General features: G+C 37.0%; 1 protein-coding gene and 1 long non-coding RNA gene across 2 annotated transcripts in view; both read right to left on the bottom strand.

Annotated features, from left to right (window-relative positions):
* LOC5579921 (nuclear transcription factor Y subunit alpha) overlaps positions 1-3,642 on the bottom strand; it is a 65,783-nt gene extending 62,141 nt beyond the window's left edge. The window contains exon 1 of the mRNA XM_021850125.1: positions 2,701-3,642. Within this exon, the coding sequence (XP_021705817.1) occupies positions 2,701-2,880 (180 nt within the window). The 5' untranslated portion in view covers positions 2,881-3,642. The remainder of the gene's footprint in view (positions 1-2,700) is intronic.
* A 2,725-nt stretch (positions 3,643-6,367) lies between these two features.
* Positions 6,368-7,191, bottom strand: LOC110678054. The gene is made up of 2 exons (XR_002501425.1): positions 6,881-7,191; positions 6,368-6,817 (listed from the first exon to the last, which is right to left on the bottom strand). It is a non-coding gene; the product is annotated as an uncharacterized LOC110678054 (long non-coding RNA).
* Positions 7,192-12,126: the final 4,935 nt, after the last annotated feature.

Here is a 12,126-nt window from a genome sequence, read left to right as displayed (position 1 = left end):
CTGTTTTCGCTTGCTGGTTGAGCAAAACCATGGGGGGAGAATCAAACGGTTTGTTCACTGAGGGCGATGCACCAATTGAAGGTGAAGAAATCAAACAACATTTTCAAACAACTACACATTATGAATGTTAGAAGTATTGAGAATTATAATATATATATTTAATTAGTTAGTTTGAAATCTTTGACTGTGCAGTGCACCAAGTGCACCTTAGGACGAGACGCCACTGATCTAAGTGCTCGAACTAATAAACCTAATTGGGAACCAGCATCGAGGTGCTATATTGATTATTTACGCATGTTAAAATTTGATTGTAATTGTAAATGCATTGATTCTTATTTTTTATCACCAATTAATTCGGTGAATGGATTCCATAGGGACATGACAAATCGATTGGGTAACATCGACGTGTAAGTAAAATTAACACACCTTTTAAGAAAATATTATTCGAGTTTGAGCTGATATTCCCCGGAATTCTACTGAGGAATATCAGGAATTCTTCAATAGAAACTCTCAAGATAATCTTCCTGTATCCATACCAGGATTTCTCCGTGTATTATTGGAGAGCAACGACGTTCATTGGTTTTTCAAGAATGTCGTCCAATGTTTTCTACAGATGTTCTTACAGTGATTGCTATAGGAATTGATCTCAAATTTCTTCAAGGGAGATTCATACAAATTATCACAGGGAGCGCCTAATAAATTCGTGTACAAATTTTTTTTTACCATACATAATATATTTTGCGTGGCGCGAAACGATCTTAGAAAACGCTTCAAATCGTTTTGACGTCTTCTGCGCGATCATTTCTTGAATGATCGCGTAGAAGACACCGAAATAATTTGACCTAATTGTAACTCGGCAAGCATTTGTAGAAGTTACATTCAATGTTTACTATCTATGATGACGGGGTCGTTTGTCTAATGGCTACCGCTTCTGCTTCATATGCAGAAGGTTATGGGTTCAATTCCAGGCCCGTCCCTTTCCCCGCACGTTGTGGTTGTATCTTTCACTTGCTTCTATCTTCCACTCTTAATCTATCACGGTTTAGCTATTCGTTGACAGCATTTGCTAGAACCAGAGACGGACAAAAAATCGAGGACGGACAATCGAGGTTAGGAATACAAAGACTGTGCAACTGCGCTACAAGGGATTATCGAGATAGCCAACCAACTTTTAATATGATTCTATAACTCAATATCGAGTAATGGAGTCACCTATCCCTTACTTAATATTTCCGAAGGAATGCGTGGTCCATTCATTCTAAATCAAAGTATGCAATCCACCCTAATAAGTCGATACCTAACTCCATGCTATGTCTGTTTCAGTTTCCTATGCAAGTTTACCTCTTTAAAAGGATATTTTTATAAAATGCTTCAAATCTCTCCCAGTTAAATTAAATCTCATAAAATTGGCTTTTTAGTTTATGCTGAAAGCAAAATGAAGATTAACAACCTATTTCTAGATAATGCGTTTACAAATTTGCAAAAGGATTTCTTTGCAGAAAATATCTTCGTCTCCCACAGGATTCTCACAAGATATCCTATAAGCGCCTTTAGGGAGAGTGATCTCATGTTCCAGTTTTGACTGTTCTCCTGTTAGTTTGTAACGAGGATTTATATGGAATCGACCGTTCATCGTTGTTCCAATTTTGACTTTGATGCCCACTCTTATTTAAAGCAATTCCACATGGATAAGTGCCTGGGAAAATTCTTGCTGGAACTCATTAAAAACCTCTGGAAAAAATTATAGTAACAAATCATGTGCAAGATTTTGGCTCGAGACTCATTGATAATCTTTTCAAGCATTTTTTTCTGATATGCTTTCAACGAATCCTTCACACACTGCTCAAAATATCACTCAAATCACTCAGCAGCTTTTGCGAGAATTCCTTTGCTGTTTTCAGCAGAGATAACATCTAACATCTATCAAAACTGTATTAGAATCCTTTCTTGGGTGAATTTTCAAAAACAAAAATGTTCTATAATAAATTAATTGCTTTTTTTGTTCTGAATATTTTCTAGAAATAGAGATAAGACTCTTTAACCTACGTAATAAGTTCGAGGACAATTCACATTGAAAAATGAACAAACTCTTCAAAGATTTGAGTTTCGTTAACCAAGGTAAGTTTTATAATAGAGTCGTCTCGTCTTCTGATGTTAACACAAGTTGAACCCTATCAATGATTCGTTACATTTTTGCCCCGATTAAAGCAGCTTCCAAAGACTTTCTCTGGCAGCACTGCGCTGTGCTGCTTGGATGTGATAGTTTTCGTTTCTTTGTTACCATATTATTTGATTCGTCCAATGTTGTATTTATTCCATATTCGTCTTGAAGAAAAATAGTATCCAACTTGCACAATCTTATTGCTTCTCCGTTGATTACCGAGAATCTTCTTCCCCTTAGTGTTGTTCCTAAATCGGAGACACCGTCAGGAAATAGAACCCGGCACTCAAAATGCCGGCCAATGTATGTATGGGGATCAAAGCAATCCGCCGGCCAATCCCCACAAGATATTTTCTCGGGTTTCTTCGATTCGATTCGAACTTTTTACAACCAGCAGCGGACATTTTGCAAAGCGCTCAGAATGAATAAACAACACTCTCCGGGTGAACATTTCCGACCGAAAGCAGTAGGTAATGGACGGATGGAATGAAAAACTATATATGCTAAATGAAAAAAGAAACCCAAGCAGGAGCACTCACCACTTTGAAAAATTGAAGATGGTCGTCACTGGGTGTCGTCGCCGTCGTTTTTGTTGCGGCCGCCACAGATCGGTCCTGCTGCTTCTTAAGAACCGATTCCAAATCGAAGCGTCGTTCCGGGAGACACGACGATTCCTCCAGCTTCACTACTATATTCATGCACTTGCAGCTGACGGACATTTTTTCTTTTTTGCTTTGACGCTTCTCGGAACCGTATTACGAGAATAAGACTTATAGCAAGAGCCCAACAACACAACACATCCAACACGGCACAATCCCTCGAACTACTGAAATCCGACCAAGCAAAACACCCAGCAGTAAAATTTGAATCAGCAGCTCCAAAAACAAAACTATACACGGCCAACTTTTTCTCAATCCTGCTCCCCTAGCGACCAGTCTTCTTCTGTCGTCGGTAGCTTTTTTGTGTGCGTTGTTGTGTGTATACACACCCTGCCGGAGGCTACACTTGAGACTCTGCTGCACTACTTTCCACTTCCTCAACTATACTGAGCTTCCACTTTAACCTTCTTTTCTTTGAACACCTTTTTCTTCTCCGTTCGGATATTTTTATCGCTTCTATTTATTTATCCCACTAGGTTATATGTGAATCTGGTACAATCGCAGAATCTAGTAGGCACGAACGAACTTCTCTCTTCCAAAACGGAGAACCGGTTGCGATAATCAGAATAATTATTTAAAAAATCAACACAATCCAATCCAAGACACCCGCGGAATCGTGAAAAAGGGCACAAAATGGGTTTCACACTTCACACCGCATACACGACCGGAATCGGGAGGAATAGAATATAAAACCCACTACGCGACGGAAAACTCGCAGCTCACTCTGATCTACTGACTTAACTGAAGCTGAAGCTCTTCAGAGTCTTCTGTCTGATCTGATGCCTTGTCTTCGTCTGGTCGCGACTCTTCTGATCGATGTTTGATTTCGACTCTACGTTCCTTTTCTGTCCTTCTGCTTGCTGATGGACGGGACCGGATTGGATTGCGCAATTGTGTGCGTGAGATCGGTGCGGAAAGCTCTCAGCTGATGTCTGACAGATCTGTCAACAACCGCAGTGACATTCAGGTGCGTTTAGTGCATCGGTGCGGTAAAAACACAGATAAAGTATAAACAATGCACTGAATTAAATTAGGTCGTATGAATAATCTGAGCAAAAGCTTTTACTTTACTCAAATCCATCTGTCAAATCATTTTCTTGAGCATTTACTCAAGTTGGTATGATAAAACTGAGCATTTGAGCATTTACTTTTCGAACATCCCAATTCGTATGAATAAAGCGTTAAAAGCTGAGTAAATGCTCAGAAAATCCTGAGTCACCTACTGACCATGCTTAGTTGAAAAATTCAAGCATGAAAAATAAATTTATTTATTAAAATGAGCTTCATGACCGTGCGATTAGTGTCGTCAGGCAATTAAGTGCATCGTGTGGGGTGGGTGTGGGTTTCACCGCCCAATTCGGATTGTGGAGATCAATCGCCAAATTCTGCAGGCCGGGAATATAGGGTTCATTCATTTATTTCATAACGCTAAAAATGGCCATTTATGACACCCACCCACCCCCTCGTAACGCTTTTTGTATGAATAATCTACAAATTTTGTATGAGTTGTAACATCATGAGGACACCCACCCACCCCATTTAGCGTTATGAAATTTGTGAATGAGCCCATACGAACGAACCCGTAAGAAAACCAGGTTCTTTTTTCTATGATTCGAAATACCAATTGCCAGGTGGGCTTAGACCCTCCTGGCCCCACCGTATTTACGCCAATGGTCCCAATATAAATTTCTACAGTTATTACTCCAGAGAACTATTCTACCAATTGGGGCCCAGCCGTAGCGGTAAACGCGCAGCTATTCAGCATGACCATGCTGAGGGTCGTGGGTTCGAATCCCGCTGGTTGAGGATCTTTTCGTAAAGGGAATTTTCTCGATTCCCAGGGCATAGAGTATCTTCGTACCTGCCACACGATATACACATGCAAAAATGGTCAATCGGCAAAGAAAGCTTTCAGTTAATAACTGTGGAAGTGCTCATAAGAACACTAATCTGAGAAGCAGGCTTTGTCCCAGTTGGGACGTAACGCCAGAAAGAAGAAGAAGAACTATTCTACCAGGAAGGCACAATTTCTATGCAGATAACACAAAAATGCCTTCGGAAGTTCTTTAAAGTATTTCTCTAGGAAGTCCAACAAAAAATTAGTTATTTTGAAGAAATTATTTAGGGTTTATCTATGGAAACTCTTTTGAAAATTTATCCAAAGTTTTTATACATTTTTTTCAAGCAATCCTGGAAAGTTCAATTGAAAGTTTTAGAAGTTTGCCTAGAATTAAACCGGCAACTTCAAAAAAATCTTTTGTTAGTAGATTTTATATATTTTTTCCGACAATTACTGGAAAATCCCATAAGAAGTTTTTTTAGAAATCTATCTAGAATTACTTCAGCAATGTTCCAAGAATTCTTGTATGAATATCTCCTACAAATGTCACAGAATTTAAACATTCCTTAGATTTTCCACACTCCTTTTGGAATTACTGGAGGTATCTTCCGAAAAATTATTCAGGAATTCTTGCTGGAATTATATAAGTACCTTCTTAGGTAACTTCTTAAACAATTGCAGAATACACATCATAGGTTATTATTAGAAAAAATAAATTACGCATTTTTAGAAGGAGTCCTCAAAATTTCTAAAATCGGTCCTGAGAATATTCATAGAAAAACTGGACAAATATGTATGAAAGCACCTAGAAAAAAAAATCGAAATTCTCAAATGATTCTTATTTGAGAAATTATTGATTTTTAGTCGAAATCTTAAGAGTAGTTTACCTAGAACTCTTTGAAAGAATTCTTGTTCTTAAAAAAAAACCTCGAATTCCTTCTTTACATATTAATACAAGCAAAGTAATATTACAGCATACATGAACGATAACCGACATTTACAGCATATATGAATAATAATCGGTGGAATTTGCACAAAAATTACTGAGAAAGTTCTAAGAAAAAATTTGGAAAATTAATTTTGAAGTAATTAGTGGTATACATACAGTCAAACCTTCATGAGTCGGTATGTGAAGGGAACATTGACTCATGGAAATATCGAGTAATATAACAGAAATGCTTTGCGAAGCTGTTTGAGATGACCCTCATTTTCTTCTTCTTCTTGGCATTACGATCTCACTGGGACTAAGCCTGCTTCTCAGCTTAGTGCTCGATGAGCCCTTACACAATTATTAACTGAGAACTTTCTTTACCAAGCTGGCATTTTCGCATTCGTATATCGTACGGCAGGTACGATGATACTCTATGGCCAGGAAAGTCAAGGGAATTTCCATTCCATTCCATCTTCTCGATCTTGGACCAGCCGGAAATCAAATCTCAACACCTTCAGCATGGCTTTGCAACTCTAACCACTCGGGTATTAAGGAAAGCCCCGGTGACCATCATAGTAATCATGAAATTCTGGTCTTAGAATGGTTGCATGGGTCAATATCGAGTCATTGAACATCGACTTATGGAGGTTTCACTGTAGTGGGAAGGCTCTTGTTATTTCAGGCAGTTAGGATTTTTGTTGAACTTCATAAATTTTCCGGGAATTTCCCCTTGCCATCAACATTGGTATTTGGGAAAGTATTTAAAAATCTAAGCATTCAATTAAGTAGCATAATTCATTTATTTTTTCACTGGCCATGGGAGATGGGGAATGCGTGCCCTCTATTCCACTCTGGTTACGATGTTACCGAGGGTGGCTGTGGCATTTCAAACCGACAGCATCTCCGTTTGAGCAATGCCGGTGCCTTGTCCTATGGCTTCTCCTCTACTGATTACTAATCCGGTCTTCTATGGCGTGTAGAACTCGCTTATGACAGCCAAATTGTCCGCGAAAGTTTTCGCCAGTTCATTCTGTCCTTCATGGCTTTCCCTTGAGTATTTTGCCCAGCGGAATCAATATTGTTGCTGCTGACGAAATTCTGCCGGTTCAGATTCTGACGCGGATCAACACGTAGGGACTCCGATCGATGTTGTCCTTTGGTGAGCTCAGGTTTGTACTTGAGCACGGTCACCTGCTCTCTCGTAGCTATCTATCCAACGATGAGGGCTGTGCGGGAAAATAATCAAATTATTACCGCTGCAGACGACACAGGATCAGAAATTCATGTACTTATCGACGCATTTCCGGCAGACGTGATGCTGACTGTTTAGTTTAACCAAGTTGTGTGCCTCCATTAGGCGGCAACAAACGACAAAACACGGTTAACAACCTCCGCAAAGGCACTTCTGTTCTCACGGTTTTGTATCGCTGGATTACTTTTTGCATAAGTAACAATCGAGCCAAAACAAAACAAACATTTTGACAGAGTAAAAGCTATGTTCGAATTTCGAACTTACTCTGAGTAAAGTATCGTTTTATTCATATGGTTTTGAGTAAATGCTCAGAGACTTTACTTTGCTGAAATCGGGTTGAGCATGAGCAAGTACTCGGTTTTATTCATACGACCTATTGATTTAATTCTTAATTTTAATATGGTTTTGTATTTTGACCTATGCTGGCATAATATATGATATCCCGCATAATTATGAACCATTTCAGTACAGTTTCCCGAACGGTCCAAAACCATTTGCAACAATATCTGAATGATTTAGGTTACTTTGAGAAAAAACAATATACCCACCATTCGGGAAACGTTTTTAACAATTTGAAAAACGGTAAATAGGAAAATCACAATGTGGGGAATAGGCGGTTAAGTTATGTAACCATTTAAAAATGTCGATTTTCTCGAACAAATTGTTTTGTTCACAGTTTGTCGAACAGTCGATATACTATCCATTTTTCATCCAGTTTACTGTAAAGCAAACTGTTTTGAAATAGTAGACCTATATAAATTTAAACTGAAATAAATACTGTATGTGTAATGAACTTTTTATTGTTTGGTATGGTATTTTTTCCGTATGATATACACGCTGAAATAATTAAATACTAAAATGCTTAAAACTTATACTAAAATCATATTCAGTCCATTCACCCCATGAGATGCATATCTTTCTTTTATTCCTTCAAAGTATAAACGATATTTAAGAATGATAATGCATAATGGGGCAAGATTATTTAGCTGCTGATATTTTTATTTACATTCAAAACTAAAGAAGGGATAAACATTTCAAATGAAGTAATTCAAACAATTTGATAAAAACACATTTATTTCGTTTAATCACATACTACACTACCGCTTTTCGGGTATTAAGACAATACATTGCTTCGACACTATGTATTGAACCCGCAGCTGCATGAGTGTATCCTATGTAATCGGAACGGAACCCTCGTCAGAATCAAAATTCCGGTGGCTCTTAAATAGTTTCCGGATCACTTCCCAGTTTGAAAAAGCGTTGGTAAACCGTCCTCTGGAATCGCCAATTGGTTAATTTTGCCAGTCAGAGGTAATTTGCAGGAAGAAGGTGAGATCCACTAGCATCCTCGGGAGCGTCTGCTTTTTCCAACTTGGGGCTCACATCCGGGTGGCTGAAATGAATTCAATTCTTCCTACATAGTCTTATAGTTTGCTGCAGTTTTTCTTACTCACTTGTGAGACCCTGGAGTCTGTAGGATCATCTATATATATTCTCAGCAACGATTATATGAAAAAAAAAAACGCGAATTACTTTCCACTTTTTGTTTTCCACGCGAGAGGCAAGAACTGAAACTGTGAAAGAAAAATGGCCAAGTCCCAGGTGTTGCTCATAATAGTCAAAAAGCATAGCGAATAATAATTTTCAAAAATGCATTGCGAAGTATAAAACATATGGTGAGGGTGCATTTTTCCTATGCTGGACAATGCATTAAATTAAAAAAATCAATCATTACAATAATTAACACCCTAAATAGTATTTTCAAAGTTCTCCGTGTACTGTTCTGTTTGTTCCTTTTTTTGAAATAAATCAACGAAGACAATTTTGAAAATGTAAAATTTTTGTGTATTGATGATACCACCTGTTTTAATATATATAATAAATGAATCATTCGAATTGAAAAAAAAACACGTGGGTTTATTCACAAATTTCATAACGCCAAAAATGGTAATTTTTGACACCCACCCACCCCCTCGTAACGCTATTTGTATGATCATTTTCCAAATTTTGTATGAGCTGTAACATCGCCAAGACAACTAACCAACCCCCCTTCAGCGTTATGAAATTTGTGAATGAGCCCCGTCATTTGCACACTAGTTTTTGAACTTCGGTCCATATTATTCCCCGGAAGAATTTGTTAGACGACACTTTTGCGAACTTTTGGTTAATCCGAATGGCAATTGGTGCTGGAATGCTTCCAAATACATGTTGTCTTCTATCTACGTTACCAAACAGGTCCTACAGGAGAATGGATAATAATTAATAAAAGTCAATATCCAGTTACAAAAACTTACCAACTGAACAACATTTTGTGCACGGTAAACGATATTAACGGTTCCAATCCTGTAGGACGTTTTCAATCAGCGACGGAACGGATCCTGCGTGAAGTTTTCAGCGTGATGAACAGAAAATCCGGCTAAAGCTGCTGCTTTTTAAGAAAACTCCAAGGATTTTGTATTGCGTATACGAAGATGCTTTGATTTTTTAACTTATTTTTGAGATGCAGACCTCAATTCTTGAGAAAAAACTTTTATTTTGAACTTTTGCAATCGATTCAGATTTTTTACTTTTTTTTTTATTACAAAAGCAAAACCAACATGACACGCTAAAAAACACACACAGTGGATATAAAACTTTTACTTCACATTAAAGATTTTTAATAATTTAAATGCACAAAACCTACAACATATTTTAAATGTTGGATTTTTTTTTAATTTGTCAGTACAAAAAGGTGGTGCAAAAAAATGCCATGATGTATGTTTGGTTTTTTAAAACCTGGAAACAGCGTAAATTAATTCAAACAGCCACTCTGTAATTTTTTAAGCGTGCGCTGCAAACTCCACCGTTTGCCAAACTGTAGATGTTTAGTATCATATAGTGAAATGTGCATGTGTTCTAAAATCGTTTTCGAGATGGTGATGACACGTTTCCACCATGTCGCACAAACCTTCATGCTCATATTGTTTAACAATATCACCACTCCGTAAGAAATTATCACAATTTAGTAAACATTATTTTATAGTCTGAAACTTTTGATTGCGTATAGTTGAACACAAAAACAACTGTTTGTGATACATTAACCTTTTCAGAAACAAGAGGTTTACTGTTTCTAATGTAAGACAAGTTGTTTTTTCCTATGCGGGATCGCTCTAAAAATCATCGCTAACAATTTTATTATTTATTTATAAGGATTACAATAATACTGAACATTTCTACAGAAAATTGTGTGAAATTCTCACAAAATCATGGACAGGATTCTTATATAATACTGAGCAGAGTTCTCGCTCAATCTTGGCCGGTCTTTCACATAATTGTAGTTGTGATTCTGACGAGAGGTAGTGAGATTTTCTAACAACTATGACCATTTTTTCTGAACTGCTTGGCAGCATTTTCCTGGATGTTATTTAAAAAAAAATATTTTAACCAAAACTCATCCAGTGCTCACGACTATATTTAGATTGAATCCTACAACAAAAACGAACGCCATTGCTAGAACTATTGGATTTTATAGCAAAAATCATTGAAAAACTGGTATTTCGAATAATTTTACCTAAGTTTCATATATGTCCGCTTATAAATTGCACTCTACAACGTCTGAACAACGTAATAGGGTAACGGTCGTATTTTGGACCCCTATATAATTTGGACCCCCTGAGCCATTTTCCTGCAAATTTCCCAGTTTGAATCGAAAGACCAACTCAATTCGCATGCCATTTGGAAAGATAGGACTCATCCGCACTTGCATCAACCATTTGTACATAGAAAATGTGTTTATTTTGTCTTAAAATTATTTAATTTATTCGGTTCATCCATGCAACCGTTACAACACGTTACACACAGAAATTGAAGCCGTCAGAAATTTTCCAAATGTAAACAAATACTTTTTTCAAATTTCTGAACTAAAAGCGTAGAATTTCTTCGATTTTCCATTGTCAATCGATTGATTAGACTATGGGCAAGCAAATTATACATCCAGTGTCGTAGACTTTGTCGCCAAACGATAAAAAATGCCGGAGTTCCAAAATATATACTTTGAGGGTCCAAAATGTATTGGTGTGTCCAAAATAATGAAAAACAGGGCTTCCCAATTCAATTATTTTCGACATTTTTTAGATCCTACATGACCGGATGGGCATTTTTATCTCGTAGAGGGAGTTTTTCTCTCCATTTTGGCATGTTTTTTGAATTGGTTACGCTATGCAATTAATCAATTGGGACAAAAAAACTAAAATGACTTCCTTAGGGGGTCCAAAATACGACCGTTACCCTATACTGCCCATACTCGCAATACAGTCCCATTAGGAAAATCATCATGTCGAGAAAAACGCTTCTAAACATAATATATACAAAACGTTTTCGTTTCACCGTTGCTGACAGTAGTAGGGTTACGGTCCTCCTCTGCAAAAAAACGAAGAAAGTTGGATTTCGTGGCCACAAAACAACTATTATTTTCTCACCTGAAATGTTTTCTGGATCGGCGAGTGTATCGTCGGCAATTACATCAATTTTTTCTACTTTTTGCAAGAAACTCATTTTAATTTAGAAATAAAATTGTAAACCAAAACAAAGCATACGCGACTGGCGGATCTCGATTGCAGTTTGATTTTTACAAAATGGCGCTACGTCAAGTTCTCTACTACACTGAAAAACTATGTTTGTTGTAAATTCTAATGCAAAATGTAGTCTGCTGAAATTTGTCGGTATAACATGTTTCATTCGACCACAAACATAGTAAAATGAGAAATGGAAAGAAAAATAAAACTTGATGCCAGTAATATACATGGTAAATATTACTGCACAAACAGTATTTAGACAGCATAAAGCGGCAGTTCTTTTAACAACATATAGTAGTCAGTGGTACTAATACATTTCCAAAGAACCCATAGTATTTTTAACGAATATGCCATTATTGTTACCAATTTTACTGTTATCATAAAGAAATAATCATATAGTTGATTTGAACACAGCTTTCTATATGAATTTACTACACGATTTTTTCCCGTGTGGGATTATTCAGCACATTATCATTGTAATATTATAAAACCTTTAAGAACTACAATATAGTTAAAGTGGTTGTTTTACATATTTTAATCTATGATTCAATCCAATGGTACTCGTTATCCGAGTATTTTTCTTGCCAAACACAAATATACCCGTAACCAGTCCCATTACGGAGGACTGGCTTACTATGTTTTTACGCAACTTGACATAATCGTTTTCAAGTTTACAGTAGATCTCACGCTAAATCCCAAGGAATGTTTGCAACTGCAACTGTTAGTACTA

The sequence above is a fragment of the Aedes aegypti genome, chromosome 3 (genome assembly GCF_002204515.2).
Source record: "Aedes aegypti strain LVP_AGWG chromosome 3, AaegL5.0 Primary Assembly, whole genome shotgun sequence".
NCBI lineage: Eukaryota > Metazoa > Arthropoda > Insecta > Diptera > Culicidae > Aedes > Aedes aegypti.
This window is presented reverse-complemented; position numbering and strand designations above follow the sequence as displayed.